The sequence below is a fragment of the Elephas maximus genome, chromosome 3, assembly GCF_024166365.1.
Source record: "Elephas maximus indicus isolate mEleMax1 chromosome 3, mEleMax1 primary haplotype, whole genome shotgun sequence".
NCBI lineage: Eukaryota > Metazoa > Chordata > Mammalia > Proboscidea > Elephantidae > Elephas > Elephas maximus.
The window spans coordinates 88,546,356-88,564,506 of NC_064821.1; the positions used below are offsets into that span (position 1 = coordinate 88,546,356).

Consider the following 18,151-nt stretch of genomic DNA (forward strand, 5'->3'; position numbering starts at 1 on the left):
AAATCTTCACTTAGTTAACTCATTCTTGTATTCATGTCTCATCTTAAATGTCAACTTCTCTGAGAGGCCTTCCCTTAGTGCACATTCTAAAGGAGCCCTTAGTCATTTTCTATCAAGTCATCTATTTTATTTCAAAGTGTCACTTAGTATTTTCATATTTGCTTGTTTTCTGTCTTCCTCCAACCAGAATCAAAACACCTTTAGTAGAGATACCCTTCATCTGTTGAAAGCTGTGTCTTCTTGTATATAATAAGCACTCAATCAGTGTTTGTTAATTGAATGAGTGGTAGGGGAGATAGAAATAAATGAGCAAGTAAACAAACAAATATGTAGTTATAAACTCTGATAAGCACCGTGAAGGGAAAGAACATAATGCTGCATGAAAGAATAGGAAGGGAGTGGGGATGGAGAATCCACACAGGATGGTCATATAAGGCCTTTCTGAAAGATTGACTTTTAAGCTGAGGCCTGAAAGTTGAGAAGGAGCCTGCCTAGTTGGGAGTGGGAGAACTGGTGTACAGAGCGTTCCAGCCAAAGGGGATAGCATATTTCATGGGATGCTCTTGGGTCTGCTTCATTCCCTAGGCTTCAGGAATAGAACCAACTAGGGGGGCTTTGGGACTGGTATTACCACTGGGACCCAAACTGATCTGTGGCTCCCAGGGTACTCAGGAACTGTTCGTCCCTAGGTTAGTGGCCTCAGGCTTGAGCCTTAGCGAATCACATTAGTTTGGAATATCATACAAAAGACGGATAAAATAAAACACTAAGAATAGACCCATCCATCCTAAAAATTCACTTCAGACTTCCACACATTTCTAAACTGAAGGTTTACCTTCACCAAGCTAGGCTAATGTCAGTGATCAAACAGATCACTCTCGCTGGTTTCCTTTGGTTCTCACTATATTGTACATCTTTTCGCTACAGCCATGGCCACAGAGCAGACAGGTAATAGGGGGTGTGATGGGGATAGGGGCTGAGAAACTGCTATGCATGGCCAGACAATAGGGTTTGTGATTTTGTGCTTGGTGAGAGCTGGTTGTGTTGATTCTCTGACTGTGGGTATGAACGGTGGGCCTTCCATATCTAACAGAGATCCTAAAGGGTCACCCACTGCCTGCTGGAACTGAGGCTCAGAGCTTACATCCTTGGAAGCAGGAATTGCTTAATAGTTCCAACTGCTGAATAGTTTCCCAGCTTCTGGCTTAAGAAAAAGTTACCTAGTGAGGTGACCAGGCAGAGGAAGTAAAAGCATCATATGGTAGCATTTCTTCCTCAGTGGCCCTCTGCTTGTCAGTATACGGAGAAATGTCTGCCATGCAATTGGTTTCCATTTCTATCTAAAGGAAGGAAAACTTGCCTGTGAAAAAGTCATTCGACAGGTGTTTGGGAAATCCATCCCCAAATTAAACTGATTCCATCCCAGCGGAGCTCTGTTTTCCTGGTATTGGCATACTTTCTTGTGTAGAGCTCCCAGGACCCCGCAAAGAGTTCAGAGAGAGCATTATGTTTGAGCACCCTCCGGGGTGTTTTGCCTCAGAGACTGGGTTCCAGCAGAGCTAGAGCTATAATTGACATGTGCTGGCTGCCTGGGTAGCATGAAGTTTGAGTCAAATGCATGCAGCATGGAACCCTGGGCTCTCCCCTTATAGAAAATAGGAGGGAAGGGTGCTGGGTGTTGGTGGAGGTGAAAAGGAGTGCTTCAAAAGGAGAAGCCCTTAGCAAGATTATTCCTCCTTTTTCTTCCTCCTCTCCCATCCCCCTCACCCCATACACACATAGCTGTGAAGCGTTGAACAAATCACCTAAATCTCTGGGTCTCAGTGTCTTATGTAAATTGAGCGTATTGAACTTAATTCTAAAGGTCCTCCACTGCTGATGTTTTAAGGTTCTGTGACAAGCAGCACGGGCATTTTTCTCCAACTTTAACTAGAGCAGGATATACCCCCAAGCTCCATGAGAAATTTTTTTGTTGCACCACATCTCACAGTCCAGGCAAGAAATTACGTGTTTGTATTATAAAAGCTTCAAACCATTCAGATACCTACTTGATCTTTCTCCTCTACAACAAAGCCAGTGGCTGTGGTTCTTTGATGAGCTTTGGGGAACATCCTCTCAAGAGCAGCAGCGGGCCACCCCTAAGGCCCCACATACCACATCCTCCTCTTTTGTAAGGTTACTGTCACTCTTTGGAAAACATTCTCAAAGATGGTTTTCTGGGTGATGCAAATGGTTAAGCACTCAACTACTAACTGAAAGGTTGGCAGTTCAGAGCCACCCAGAGGTGCCTTGGAAGAAAGGCCTGGCAATGTACTTCTGAAAGATCACAGCCTTGAAAACCCTATGGAGCAGTTCTACTCTGCACACATGGGGTCACCATGATTTGGAATTGCCTTGGTGGCGACTGGTTGTTTTTTTTTTTTTTCTTTTTTTAAATGGATCCTAGTCAACCTTTAACTACTTGCCATCAATGAATTCATGCTCAGTTCAGACCCAGTTGGTGGTCCACTTCTTCCTGGTTGTCAGCCCAGTGGCCTGGGAAGGGCCAAAGCGTCCTTCACATGGAGTCTTTTAAAAAGGGAATAGTTGCATTTCAGTGGCAATTCCCTTCTTGTAACGACGCCTTTAATTGGAGTCCTCTGCTATTGCTTCTCTGAAAGTGATGGAGAGTATAAAAGCAATTATTCCAGAACCACAGAATTGTACATAGATGTTCTTACTCAAAGTCATGGACCCCTTTATAGTCAGAAATGCCTGTCCTTGCAGTGGAAGGCACACAACAGTGGCCCCCATGTAGGAGAGAGATGTGAGAGCATACAGTAGATGCAGCAGTACTATTTTGATAGAAGGAGAAGCCTACCAGTTAACCAACTGCCAAAAAATGATGAAGGAAAGAGGTTCTGGGCCCAGGATGGGATCCTGTAGAAACTGTCTGATATTCTTTTCTTACAAAGGACTGATGGACGGCGCTGGTCTTTGGCATCTTTACCTTCTTCAGGGTATGGAACCAACACTCCTAGCTCCACGGTCTCAGTAAGTAGCTAAATCTGTAGCCACACCCCTTCACCCAGAGGAAGTACTTTAGTGTGGGTTTTTGATCCCTACCCTTACAGTGTTGCAAAGTGGTTCTCAACATTTCCTCCTAAGAGCCAGACTCAAAGAGATTGGTTGGAGACAAGACTGAGTGGGGCAGAGTGCTGTGACCCTTAGCAGCCATAGCCAGACCCATTAAATGCTTTTGGAAAAGATAACCAGCACTTTCTCTGGGAGTCAGTTATACCTAGTGGAGTGAGAGACGAGATTGAAGGGGGACTTTTGCTTTTTGCCAATGAAGCCCAGATATGGGGGCTTTAAGTGTGGTTTTCTTACTTCCCCCAATCGTATTTCCAGAACTGCATCCAAGAGAAGGTGGCCTGTCCATGCCCCAAAGTCCTGGTAGATTCTTTCCCCCCACCCCCCAGTTCTGCCGCTTATTTCTTTGAAAAAAGGAAAGAGTGATTATTACTTGAAATTCTAGTTTGGTGTGAATCAGCAAAAAGGCTAGGCCTGTTTCTAAAACTCCTAGGTATGTTTCTTTTAGGGAGAGTTTTAGCCTAAAGCACAGTGGATGTCCAAATTGTTACTGTGCTCACTTAACCTAAAATGAGTCTTCCTCATTGAGCAACATTTTATTGAAGCCAGGATGACAGGGTTGGCTAACTTTTCCTGTAAAAGGGCAGATAGTAAACCAAATAGCAAATGTTTTAGGCTTTGCAGCTGTGCAAGAACACAGGCTACGGCCCGGATGACCCCTTCCCCACTTCTTCCACTTTGTCCATATTCATGAACCCCAGGCAGGGAAAGGAGTATGCCTTCCTCCCTTGACCTAGACATGACTCCTAAATTAATCCAAAGATCTCACTGGTCTTTTGGCAACTGTTAAGCTTCAGGTCTTTCCCTTGATCTTTTCCTCTTCCCATAACCCTTTATTCAAACAGGTGTTTTTTTGTTTTGTTTTGTTTTTGGTTCCACAGGAAGAGTCTTAGAGTTATTCCTGTTCAGCCTAATTTTAAGAGACTTAATTCATTGCTGCAGCTTATTGCCCACCATGATTTACACTGGCCTCCAGCTTCATGTTAGCTGCAGTTGGGTAAAGATCCTTTCTGTAGGTTCATTCAAATCATTTATGAAATGCGTCCCAGACAGAACCCCGTGGAGACCTCCCTCCAGCCCTTTACAGCTTCATATATTATAGTTTTCTATGAGAAAAGCTTGCACTCTTAGCCAGAGAAATGCTAGCTTCTCACATGGTATTCAGGCTTACATCAGAGTTCTCATGGTGTGCTGCAGCCTTGACTCTAAATGAATTTTGACATGAAATCCCAGATGCTTGATCAGTTGGTGAATGGGAAGTGGGCTGATGGTGTTAGACTTGCCCACTCTCTCAGCCAGGGTGTCAAGTGAAGGGCAATCTTCTGACTCCGGAGCCAAATGGGGCCACAGAGATAGCTGCATCTGTGGGACGCCTGTAGTACCACAAGCTACCACTACCCTGGTCTACTGTGATTGGTAGTGGGCTATTGCCAGGAATCTTATCATTGGGCCCTATTTAGAATTCATAATTGTTTTCAGGTCAAGCATAATCTTTAGAATCCAGATTTAAAAGAAATTTTCTTCCCTGTTCGGTTTCCTGGCCTACTGGTATCCCCAGAGTCTGGGCACAGCCATCAGAGCCTCAGCAAAACCAGTTCTTCTCTGGATAGCATCCAAAAGAGAACATTGCTGAGCCAACACTGGGATGGCTCTTCCAAGGTTTGTGGAAGGGAAAACTTAAGGGGAGATATCATTTGCAGGCTGAAAATACCTAGAACATTTCCTGAGCTGGAAAACATGATTTATTAATTACTCACCATTCCAACTAGCCAAAAGCTTCATTGAGGGCAAAGGATCTATGTAGACAAAAATGCGTTTTGCCACCTAAAGAGGCTCCTAGGTAGTATCAATTCCTCATACCTCATAAAGATCTGGGCCCAACTCCCTGTAAGGCTCCTGAAGAACTCAAATGCTTTGACTTCCTCAGATCAGAGGCTTCCGAAGGGCTACAGATAAACAGTCAAGGCAAAAGAGAGCAAGGGAAAGAAGACTGTCCTTTGGGTTTATTTTTGAACACTGATTAGGAAACCCCTCACCATTCGCAATTCTTCTCTTTTCACGAACTGTTCTTAGGCAGGCCTTTAATGCTGTTTGTTAATGTTTTCCTCCATAGTCTTCATGCTCCTCACAGGAGAAGCTACACCAGTTACCCTTTCAGCCTACAGCCGATGAGCTGCACTTTTTGACGAAGCATTTCAGCACAGAGAGTGTACCAGATGAGGAGGGACGGCAGTCCCCAGCCATGCGGCCCCGCTCCCGCAGCCTCAGGTGAGGAGTGCCTTCTGCCCAGTCTCCCAGTCCCTGTGGATCTCAGCTTGTTTGCATAGCACAGGAGTCAGCAAACTGGCTCTGTAAAGGGCCACCTAGTAAGTTTTTTATACTTTGCAGGCCATACAGGCTCTGTCACAGCTATTCAACCCTGCTCTTATAGTATAAGAGCAATCTTAGACAACATGTAAACTTTGACGCAGTGGTTAAGCACTCGGCTGCTAACCAAAAAAGTCGGTGGTTCAAATCCACCAGCAGCTCCACAGGAGAAAAAACCTGATGATCTGCTCCCATAAGGATTAAGCCTAGGAAACCTTATAGGGTAGTTCTACTCTGTCCTGGAGAGTTGCTGTGAGTCAGAATTGACTTATCGGCACACAACAACCACATTTACAAAAATAGGCAACAGACTAGATTTGGCCCGTAGCCCATAGTTGGCCAACCCCTGGCATAATACATTGGCACAGTTCAAGTGAGCCAAGTCCAGTGAAGCTCAAGGCCTTTCTGGCTTTGGATACAGCTCAACTCACTACTCCAAGAGGTCTCTGAGGATGTGGTCAAGCAGTTCCTCTCTTTTTCCTTTTAAAAGTAGTTAATAGTAGAGATATTCTTTAGACTCCATTCAGTAAAAGGAAAATAGTAATAACATCAACCCTGATGGTTACCTGAGCTGCAGAACCTGGCCTATAGGCCCAGGGTGTATGAGCCAAGCCAGCCAAAAAAGTTGGCTGCCGAAGACACAAGAGGCTGACTCAGGGAAGACCATTTCAAAATTAAATCCCCATTGGAATCTAGCTCACTTCCCTGAATCGCCTGGGCTCACCTTCATCAAAGCAAACAAACCCAAACAGCTAATTTATCTGTGAATTTCTTGTATTAATTGGTTATTTTCTTTGGCATTTGCTGGTTAATCTATGCCAAAATCCAAGGTTAAGAAAGGGGACAGAGATTCAAATGATCATGGCTTTAATGACTGAGCTCAGCTTTCCAGGGTCCCTGGAAAGTAATGAATGGGCTAACATGTGCAGGGTGAGTTCCCAGAGGAGCAGGCCTCCCAGAAAGAATCCCCTCAGGTGATGATGGCACTGTAGTGTCAGGGCCAGACCACAAAGACCGGTTCAAGTTCAGAGCTTAATGAAGATGACTGGGAGTTCAGTATAAAGGATCAAGAATACAGATGAGTGGCCGTGCATCCCCAGTGCCTTGTCTTTCCCTCCTATAGAGGAACACCTGAATCCTGGTGGCCTCAGCAACCCACACAGAGTAAAGGTTACCTTTTAGGCCATTTGAGATTGAGAAGACTACACTGGCGTTCAGGGAAATCCCTGCTGCATTCCTCTTAGGTACTTGGTGATGCATTGTTCCAGAGAGGAAAGGCAGGGAGGAACAGTTCTGAATCCAGCCCAGCTGGAATCACGTCAGGAGCACCAAACTAAGCAGAACCCAAACAGCCATTCGAATGTGTTGCTCAAGCTTTGAAATCCTTTAATGGAATATAACCACACATGGGCCAGAGGGGAAATTTAGATTTTGAGGGAAAATAATAAATTAAGGCTAAAAAACATACCATGTACTTCTATAGATAACTCAGGCTTATAATTCACACAAGGCTGAATTGGACTCATTTATCCCCTAGGTCAGAGCCCCACTGGCTGCAGTTTGTCTGTAGAAAGATACAGGTGTATAGAGTTTTGCTTTGGTTGCTTTGGTGGTGGTTTAATTTGATTCATAGAACATGTTGGGTTATACCCAGCCCCACTGGCAAAAGCTACGAGAACAGAGTCCTGTCCTAGGGAGGTTATCCTAGGAAAGCCACCCATGGGCTCGGGAATAGGTTTCCTCCTTTCTAGGCCTTTGCAGTCTCTGGCAGAGGTCTTTGTGAAAGCCAAGCTTCTTGCAGGAGAGAGAAAGTAACCTAGCTCCACATGGTACCATTTTGAACTGAACAAGGTACCCTGGCAAGGCTCTGGAACTCAGCACTCATTAAGTTGGAAGTATATGGGGTACTGAAGGCAGCGGGAGGGAGGGTCTCTGGGGATGGTCATGTTTCTACTTGACGGTTCCGTAGCACAAAAGTAACACAATTATTTCTTTCTTATTTAGTCCTGGACGGTCCCCAGTTTCTTTTGACAGTGAAATAATAATGATGAATCATGTGTACAAAGAAAGATTCCCCAAGGTAAGGACCTGTTTAAAAGACCAGTGTCTCTTCTGAGGATGGCTGACTGCAACCAACCCCAATGGGAGGATGCTGGGGGTGAGGGGATAAAGTGCTGCCTGCAGAGCTAATCAAGCAGAAGAGTAGAAAGGTACCCAGAGGAGGAAGGTACAAGCACAGGGCTTCCAGGCTCTGCCTAAGAAGAGGAAGGCAGAAGAGGGCTGTAAGTTTGGGGATTGTGCTTACAGAGCCTCTGTTTTTCCACTCCCTGGAGAAAGGGGTGTCTAGAGAGAAATGTTAAATAGGTGTCCCATCATGTATGAAAGGGAAAGAAACCTTGTTTCTAACTGCACATCAGGATCCCTGAGTCAGGGTCCTCCAGAGCAAGATTGACCCTCTGATAGCACCTTCATTTGATACAGAGTTCTTAAATAACACCTCATTACCGGACCAAGACCTCAGAGTTGCTTACTAACATTTAGATTTGTGTTTTCAAGCTAGAAAATGCAGAGGGAAGAAGGTAGATTGCTATCCTGAGATAGCTGAGAAATAGCCTTCACAACTCTGTGGATTGGCTATTGCAAGTGACTTCTGACACCAACTACCAGGTGTTAGGCTGAACGTCACAGGATAAAGGCACAGCCCTCTGGACTTCCAAGTCTGCTCAACCACAAGTTTGGGTGTTCCCAGACCACCCTTACTTCTGACCAACTGGCTACAAATTTTGGAGTTCCCACTCCCCCCTCCAATTCAATAATTTACCAGAATGACTCAGAACTCACTGAAAGTGTTATACTTAAAATTATAGCTTTATCACAGCAAAAAGATACAAATCAGAATCAGCCAAAGAGGAAGGTGCATTGGGTGAGGTCTGGGAGGGTCCCAGCTGAGAAGCTTCCGTTAACCTCCGCCAGTGGAATCAGAACGTGTCCCCCTCCTGGCACATTGGTATGTGAGAATACTGTTAGGGAAGCTCACCAAGCCTTAGCATCCAGAATTTTTATTGAGACTTCAGTATGTAGGCATGATTGATTGAATCATTGGTCACATGATTGAACTCAATCTCCAGCCCCTTCCCCTCCCAGCTCTGCTCTTGTACTAGGAAAGCTACCTCAGACAATATGTAAACTTTGATGCAGTATCACATGGCTCAAAGCTCCAATCCTGAATTCATGTGGTTAGCCTTTCTGGTATGGCTAACCCCTATCCTGAGTGATCTAATTAAAATAAACCATTAGAAAACCATAAAATTCTTAGAAGAAAATGCAGGGGCAACGTTGTTGGGCCTAGCTTTTAACAGTGGATTATCTAATAATAAACACAAACAGCAAAAGACAAAATGAATAAATGGGGCCTCATAAAAATTAAAAACTTTGGTTCATCAAAAGACTTTACCAAAAAAGTGAATATACAGACTACTAAGTGGGGGAATATCTTCAGAAACTATGTATCTGGTAAGAATTAAATAATCAAAATATATCTAAAACTCTGACAACTTAACAACAAAAAGACAACCCAGTCATAAAACGGGCAAAAGACTTGAATAGACATTTCACCAAAGAAGACATTCAAATGGCCACCAAACACATGAAAAGATGCTCAGCGTCATTAGCCATCAGAGAGATGCAAATCAAAATGACATTGAGATACCATTTCGCTCCCACCCTGATGGCTAAGATTAAAAAACACAGAAAATAACAAATGTTGGCAAGGATGTGGGGAAACTGGAACCCTTATCCGTTGCTGGTGGGAATGCAGAATGGTATAGCTGTTAAAAACAGCATGGCAGTTCCTCAAAAAACTAAAAATAGAACTACCATATGACCCAAAATACTTCAAAGCAGAGGCTCAAACAGACTTGTATACTTGTTCATTGCAGCACCATTCACAACAGTCAAAAGTTGGGAAGAAACCTAAGTGCCCATCACCAGTTGAAATGGATATACAAAATGTGGTACATATATGCAATGGAATACTACTCAGCCAGTAAGAGAAATGAAGTCCTGGTACAGGCTACCATATGGATGGATCTTGAAGATGTATACTGAGTGAAATAAGTTAATCACAAAAGGACAAATATTGTATGACCTCACTTATATAAAAAGATAAGAAAAAGCAGTTGTATAGAGACCAGAGTTTATTAGTTGTTACCAGAGGCAAGAGGGAGTGGGATGGGGAGGGGGTTAATGGTGATGGAAAAATTACGTTGATTTAAGGGTAGTATTGCACAGCAGATTATTTTAATTGCTATCAATAAGTTGAACATCTGTAAAGAGTTGAACTGGCAAAAGTTGTATACTAGATACATCTACGACCACAACCAAAAATTAAAAAAAAAAAAAATTTTTTTTTTTTTAAGGCAGCTTAGAACCAAAAGCCTCATGGGATTTGGTTCCTCACTTTGGAGGTTTAGGGTCATGGTTTCATGGGACATCGCAGTTAATTGGCCTAATAATACGATTAGTGCTTCTGTTCTCCCTCCTAGTTCGTTGCGGAGCGCCTGAGGTCTTAAAAAATTGCAAGCGGCCATCCAAGGCACAACAGTTGGTCTGTGTTCATCCAGAGCAACAGAGGAAGGAGAGTCAGGAATAGGAGGAGGAGGATATGAAATATGTGGCTAATTGCCTCCATGAACAACTGCCTCTTTTGCTATGAACCAGAACTGGATGGTGCCTGCCTACATTACTGAACGTTTTGATCAAACAGCCTATAGAAGAATGCTGATCAAAAGCGGAAAATGCAGAACAGAATTTCAAATTTTCATGGACTCCAGATTTCTGGATCAAGAGGGCTGGATGAACCCCTGAAACTATTGCCCTGAGATAATCTTTAAGCCTTAAACCAAAAATATCCCTGATACTTTGTTCTTAAAATCAAATAATAGTTGAGCTTAACTAATAAAATATCTGCCTTGAGCATTATGCTCTTTTAAGAACTAGCTATATGGGATCGGAGTGACAACAGCAACTCAAATGATTAGCTAGGAACCTTAGGGGGCAGTAAGTTTATGTTAATGGGGGAGGAACAACTCGGAAAAGGATGACAATGGTTGTACAAGTCAAAGAATGTGATCAGTGTCACTGAATTGTACCTGTACAAACTATTGAACCGGTATATGTTTTGCTGTATCTATTCTCAACAACAAAATAAAATTAAAAAACAAGCTCTCAGATGTTGTCTAAGGGACCAAATATGTATTACACAGATACTCTTAATGATTAGGGGAAATTCCAAGGATTTAGAGACTGCCTCCCAGGAAGCAGGGACAAAGCCCACCACTGGGTGGCAGAAATGGTTAAGCAGTCACCAAAAGGTTAATGGTTTGAACCTATCCAGCGGTGCCTCAGAAGACAAGATTTGAAAACCCTATGGAGCAGGTCTATTCTGCACATTTGGGGTTGCCATGAGGCAGAATCAACTCAACGGTAGCTAACAACAACATGTGAAACTAGGGTCCCTGGGTGGCACAAATGGTTTGCACTCAACTACTAACCTAAAGGTTGGCAGTTCAGACTGACCCAGCAATCCCACAGAAGAAAGGCCTGGTGATCTGATTCCATAACGATTATAGCCAAGAAAACCCCATGGAGCAGTTCTAGTCTGTAACACATGAGGTTTGCCATGAGTCAGAATCAACTCAATGGCAACTGATCTATGAAACTAGGACCTTGTTTCCCATTGGCATTTCTTTTTAGCATCCGATACCTATACACTGTGACCTGGCCTTCCTGAACTGCCCTTACACACATGGGTAGCCTAGGAAAAGAGGGTGAAGCCCTTGTGCTTTTCCTTCTGGACCTACACCGTGAAGCATAGTAATAAGAGAGAGCACATATTCTGGAGCCAGACTGGACTCAAATCCACTTCTACTATTTATTAGCTCTATGACCCTGGACAGATTATTTAATTTCTCTGAACTTCATTTGCCTCCTCTCTAAACAGGAATGATAACAGTGTCTGTATTATAGGGAGTTTGCGAAGATTAATGAGCGTTAAGCATTTCTTGCTGTGCCCAGCACATAGTAAACACTCAGTAAGTGTTAGCTGTTATTTCTCTGCCGACCCTGTGCCCTGTGGGCTGTACTTTCTAGCCTTGTAGTAAACACTAAAGAGTAAAAGTGAGAAAGGGGAATAGAACAAACAGCTTGTAATAATCTTGTTGTACTTGGCCTTTTACAGAGAAGTTCAGAGGTGTGTTGTTGATGTGTGTTGTCGAGTTGACTTTTTTAACTTATAGCAACCCTGGTGGCGTGGTGGCGAAGTGCTATGGCTGCTAACCAAAAGGTCAGCAGTTCAGATGCACCAGGCACTCCTTGGAAACTCTATGGGGCAGTTCTACTCTGTCCTGTAGGGTCGGTATGAGTCAGAATCGGCTCGACAGCAGCAGGTTTAGTTTTTTTGTTGTTGTTTTTAGCAACCCCACGTGACAGAGTAGGACTGCACCATAGAGTTTAGGCTGTAATCTTCAAGGAAGCAGACTGCCAAGTCTTTCTCCTGAGGAGCCACTGGGTGAGTTCAAACTGCCAACCTTTTGTTTAGTAGCCAAGTGCTTAACTGTTGTACCACCGGGGCTCCTCTCAGGAGTGTGTAGTGTTTAGAAATGTATCTCACATATTTCTTCCTCTTTGTTGTGTGTAGGTACTGTATTATCATTCTGGCATTGTAGGTTTGTGTTTTATGCACGTTTCCAGTTATTCACGTAAAGTGAATTGTCAGAGAAGATGCCTTAAGATCCCTTCCCCTCTCCTTTCCACCCTTCCCTCCCCCTATACACACATTACACCATATATATGTATACATTCTCCTAAATATACCCTGGAAATCAGAAATTGCTAACTGGTGGCAAAGATATGAGTCCTAGGTGTGCAGCCAGAAAAATGTTCACTGATACATATTTGTCATTTTCACAGGGTTTTACAAAGTTACGTCCTCAGTAGGCTCTGAGCCAGAACCTCCATTCAGCTCTGCTAGGGATCCAGGCCAGTGACATATTCCTATCCACAACGCCATCTCAACTCGAGGTCCATGGCCAGGCAGGTTTGCACCTTTAGTAAATAGGAGCATCTGCTTAGTTCAGTTGAGTCCTAGGATTAAGAGAATCCTAGATAAATAAAACTCTCTGGCTTGAAGAAGTTGCCCTCAAGAGAACGGCTGAGAAACAAGCAATGTCCCTACATTAAGTACTGTTGAAAGGTCAAGTGAGAGCTCAGAGGAAAGGAAAGCCTAGTTTGCCCAGAAGAATCAAAGTCTTCCCAGAAGAGAGATGATGGTTGAACTGAAATTAGGAGGAGTAGGAGTTTGCCAGGCAGGCTTGGCAGAGTACAAGCTACACACAGGGAACAGCAGAAAGAAAGAGGCATGAAACAGCATAGTACAGGGGGCGAACAGGAAATACTTCAGTGTCGTGAGGGCAAGAGAACATGCCCTGCAGGAAGTGAAGGGAGATGGACACGGCCTGATGGAGGGCCTTGAATATATGCTAAGGCATTTTAATTTGATTTGAAGGTGATCTTTTTCTCTCTTCAGTCATTAGCTTCCCCAAGTGCAGCATCAGGAAGCCAGGTCACATGGAGCCCATCCTTATGCTGTTACCAGGTCCTTCAGGCTTAGCTCCAATTAAGCTAGGACTAGAAGGGAAGTGTCACTTTTCTTGCTTTTATTCTCAGGCCACAGCACAAATGGAAGAACGTCTAGCAGAATTTATTTCCTCCAACATTCCAGACAGTGTGTTGCCCTTGGCAGATGGAGCCTTGAGCTTTATTCATCATCAGGTGATTGAGATGGCTCGAGACTGCCTGGATAAATCTCGGAGTGGCCTCATTACATCACACTACTTCTATGAACTTCAAGAGAATTTAGAGAAACTTCTGCAAGATGTGAGTGTCCCGTACCCGTTGCTCTGATGAAATCTCCACGTGGTAAAGGATTACTAGTCCCAAACTGAGATCAAGGCATTAGCAGGGTTCCCAGCCTTCCTACTCTGTTTCCCACCACTAGGGTGGCTCTGCCAGGCCCTAAACTCCCTGCAGATTTCCTTGCTGGTATGCAGGGCCCACTCTCAAATGTGATGGACATAGATTCCTCCTCAGCCTGTGTCCCACCTTGGCTGATACCAAAGGACATCAACTCTGTGGATCCTTTCTTTCCTAATCCAGGCTTTTATTACCCTGCCTGCAGCTCTAACATTGTTAGTATTCGTAAGTATTTAACTAGGAGATTTGTAACCTAAAGGCAAAAAATGGCCCCATTAGCTGTGGTGGGCTCTCTCCTAGTAGAAATATTGATTTAAGCTGAGCTTTTAGGCTTTCTTTTCAGCCAAGGAAAAGTAGACCTGAGGCTTATACTATGGGTTATCTGTTTGCTGACATTCCATTTGCATGGTGAGAAGTTCTCTTGTGCGGGGCGGAGGGGGGACTTATGTGTTTAGAGGCCTGATCCCCCTCAGCGTGAAAAGACTCTGGGAGGCCAAAGGTAATCCAGAGATGGCTAAGACCAAAACATATATTGAGTTCTTAACCACTCCTTATGCCCTGGTGCTCACTTCGTTGTCAGCCACTCCAATAAGGTGATCAAGTACCTTCCCACTTAGATCACAGTTGCCCTATTTTACACCATTAGAATAGTTCAGGGGGGCAGTGTGGGGGGAACTTGTCTACCTCACCTCAGCTCTCCCTGTCACCAGGGTGTTTCCTGGTCTAGAATCCCTTGTTATCTCCAGACCCACGACCTCTCTCTAAAGTAATACCAGCTGAGCTGAGAACTCAGGGCTCATGATCAAACAGGACTTCAATATGTTAGTCAAGAAATTGGGATGATCGAGGAATTAAAAATAATTTTAGGAAAAAGTTGAACCTAGAGAAAGGATGACTAAAGATGGTCATGATTATTGCTGTCAAATAATGGTGGCAGATTGTTCTTTGGAGCCCTAAAAGGCATAACTACCCAGTGGGCAGAAGTTAGAGGGAGAAGGAATTTTATTTAATAGGTGGGAAAAAAAAAAGTTTAAAAAAAATTCCTTGTACAAAAAAAATTTTTTTTCTGACTTCAAAAGCAATACTTAAATTCAAACGTTGTAGAAATATGATTTAGAAAGCCAAAGTTGGTGATAATTACTGGCAGTTATTCAAGAATAACTTTCTAACAGTTTTCCCACAATGGATCAGAATGCCCCCAAAACATTTAGGAACCAGGATTGCCACATCAGGTAAAAGATTAATAAGATAAATGTGGAGTGGCTTCCAAGGTTCCTTTACACCTAAGATTAATTTTCTTCTACGATGCTGAAATCAGAGCCTTGCTCAAAACCCTGAAGTAAATGTTTGGTGCGGTAGGAAGGGCGCCAATTTGGAACCAGTCTGTGCATCTGTTCCCTAAGGCACTAGGCTCTGAGAATGCAGAAAAAAATACTACATCAAAAGCTCTGTCTAAACGAATATGCCATTGACTTGTGTCACAGACCCATCCACACATAATAAAAATAGCAGCTTTCCGTCATTGAAGTGTACTGTGTGTCAGACGCAATACTGAATGCTTTATCTGAATTATCTTGCTTCATTTATTACAGTACAGGGTGACTGATGAGCACTAAACAGAGGTAGATCCTGGGCACAGGAGGCCGTGCTAATGTTGCATAGGGAGTTGAGGGAAGGTTGAGTCTTAAGGAGTGGGTAGGAGTTCACCTCTCAGAGGTGTAGAGGAACTTGATACATGCCAGGAATTGTAGATGAAATAGTTTGGCATGACTAGAGTGAAGGATGCCTGCAGGAGAAAGTTGGTAGATAGATTTGAAGGGTTAGACCGGGAGTCAAGTCATGCATCATGAAGGACCTTGTAAGGAGCTTAGATTTTATCATGAAGGCAGTGGGGAATCATTGAGTGCTTTTAAGTTGGAAAATGGCATGATCAGATTTGCATTTAAAATAATAATCACTAACATGTCATAAACAATACATGCTAGACACTGTAGTATCTCATTTAATTCATCTAATTTAATCTTCGCAAAAATCCTGTAAGGAAGCTACAATTATTATTCCCAAAACTTACAGATGAGGAAACTAAAGCTTCAAGAATCTAAGTAACTAACCCAAGCGACTCATCTCTTAGGTAGCAGAGCTAGAACCCAAACCTAGGTGTGTTTGTTCCAGGGCCTAAGGTCATACATTTTCAAATACTTTGTCAACACTGACTGACAACTGCTATGTAAGAAGCACTATGTTAGGCTTACCATGCGAGGGAAATAAAAAAGAGGAGAGATATAGCCTGTCTTCTCACAAGGCCCTACTGTGGGCTGTAGAAACAGGAAACTAATTATAAAATAACATGATAGTACCAGTGGTGTGAGGAAACATAGAAAATGAAGTAAATACTTTGTGTGTGTGTTTGTTAGGAGCAGGGGACTTAGATGAGGCTTTACAGAGTTGGTGACATTTGAGCTAAGTCTTAATAAGTAAGATTTCACTAGCTCCCCAGCCTTTCTCTTTATTTCATAACCAATTTTTTTAAGGGTCCTCATTTGCTATTTTTTTTCCCTTATAACCTATTCACTACTCAGTCTTCTGCCTTGTAGTTTTTCTTTTCATCATTCCACTCAAAACCATCCAAGCAAAAGTCACCAAGGAACTCACTGGCCAGTTGCCAAATCATATGGCCTCTTTCAGTCCTCACCTTTCTTTACCTCTCTATGGAACTTTACATGATTATTACCTCCTCCTGAATTTTTTTTCCCTTTTTGTTATGACATTGTTCTCTCGTGTCTTGCTGCCTGTGTCTTAAATGCTTGGCACCATCCTGAGTGGCTGATCTCCTTTCCCCGTGTCTCCCTGGGCAGCTTCCTCTGCTGCATGTCTTCAGTTACCGTGTGTATGCAGAGGACGCCCACATCTGGCTGCCTCCAGATCAGTGCACCCAGCTGCTTACTGCACTCCTCCACTTTGACTTCCCACGTTGTTAATATTCTTTGGATGCAAGTAGTAGAAATCTACCTTGGAGTAGTTAAGCAGTAAAAAAACAAAAAATCAAACCAGTTGCAGTGGAGTCAATTCCAACTCATAGCGACCCGATAGGACAGAGTAGAACTGCCCCATACAGTTTCCAAGGAGCACCTGGTGAATTTGAACTGCTGACCTTTTGGTAATCAGCCATAGCTCTTAACCACTACACTACCAGGGTTTCTGTTAAGCAATAAAGGGAAACTAATGATGAGAACTAAAGAAATGAATATAACTAGGCCTATAAGAAAGGTCCAGAACTATAAGCCAAACCTGTGGGAAGCCCAGAAAGTATTCCTTCCTCTTATCTCTCATTTTCTCTGGGCTTCTTTTTCTCTACTTTTGTGGTAGATATGGCCATCTCATTTTATCCAAGAGTAGGCGATAAAATTCTAGCCACTCTGATATTAACAGTTGTCTTCCCACCCATTTTTAACTTCTAGGAAGGAGAATCTGATAAACCCAATTTTGACCCACACCATTCAGCTATTGGGAATGAAAGGGAAGGCTACAGCCACATAATAAAAATGTGGCTCCTGGAAGCCAGAGCAGGTATCAGGGAAAAGAGAAGGCCTCTTGGGCTGAACAAATACTCAAGAAAATACCCTATAGGTACCTCACATTCCACAAGTCCACACTCTACAGAATGTATCTTTTCCCTCCATCTACTCTTTAAAACCAAATGTAATATGTTCTTTGCATATCCTCACCTAAACAGTGATGGCTTCACTGTTTCCCTAAAATTGATGTTGGAGTTACCTTCAATTCCTGCTTCTTCCACCCCTCCGGTCTGCTTAGTCATCTGCCTCTGAAATGGCCCAAGTCTGTCCATTTCTCTCCATTCTTAGTGCCTTGACTTACGCCTTTTTCATCTGAATTATTGCAACAGCCTATTGTTGGGTTCCTGCTTTTGGCCTTGCCGCCTTTAGTGCACCCTCCGTACTGTAGCCAGAGTGACCTTTCTCAGATACCCACCCAGTCACATCACGCCCCTGCTGTGAGGTCCTTCTATGCCTGACAGTCTGGGGTAGAAAGTGAACATCACATCAGTGAAGGTTCCTTGAGAGTTGCCTCTTGCGCTGGGGCTTGGGGGGATAAGTGAAGCTTGTTGGATGGCAGAGCAGGGAAAGTTGTGTATCTTTGTGATGCTCCTGGGTGGCATGTAGTGTTCTAAAGCACAAACGGTTCACCCCCTCACAGCCTACCTGGCCTTCTCCGAGTCCTTTGCTTTGCAGAGCTCTCTGTACCATCAAATTGTATCCCCTGTACTCAGCTCTGCCCAGCCCAGTCCTGCTCAGCCCAAACACACTGGGCCAGTGGATTGCTTAAGTGACCTTGGTCTTCTTTGCAGGCCCATGAACGCTCAGAGAGCTCAGAGGTGGCTTTTGTGATACAGCTGGTGAAAAAGCTGATGATTGTTATTGCCCGCCCAGCTCGTCTCCTGGAATGCCTGGTGAGTGGGCTCCGGGAGGGTTAGTGGGGTGGGGTGGGAGCAGGGGGCAGTAGAGAAAGCATCCTGCCAACAACAAAACTGTAGTGGCACCCACTGCCATTTCTGCTGCTGAAGTCCTTATTTAAAGATGCTATGCGAGCATTGGGGGACCAA

The 18,151-nt window shown here is 43.7% G+C and overlaps 1 protein-coding gene across 7 annotated transcripts in view; it reads left to right on the forward strand.

Moving 5' to 3' along the window:
- MAST2 (microtubule associated serine/threonine kinase 2) overlaps window positions 1–18,151 on the forward strand; it is a 252,812-nt gene that overhangs the window by 219,797 nt on the left and 14,864 nt on the right. For 6 of the 7 annotated variants that reach the window (XM_049879167.1, XM_049879169.1, XM_049879170.1 and 3 more), the window contains exons 7-12: window positions 928–948; window positions 2,955–3,033; window positions 5,246–5,400; window positions 7,504–7,579; window positions 13,225–13,434; window positions 17,897–17,998. In XM_049879167.1, coding sequence (XP_049735124.1) covers window positions 928–948; window positions 2,955–3,033; window positions 5,246–5,400; window positions 7,504–7,579; window positions 13,225–13,434; window positions 17,897–17,998 — 643 coding nt within the window. The remainder of the gene's footprint in view (window positions 1–927; window positions 949–2,954; window positions 3,034–5,245; window positions 5,401–7,503; window positions 7,580–13,224; window positions 13,435–17,896; window positions 17,999–18,151) is intronic. The other variant, XM_049879168.1, reaches the window with a different exon arrangement.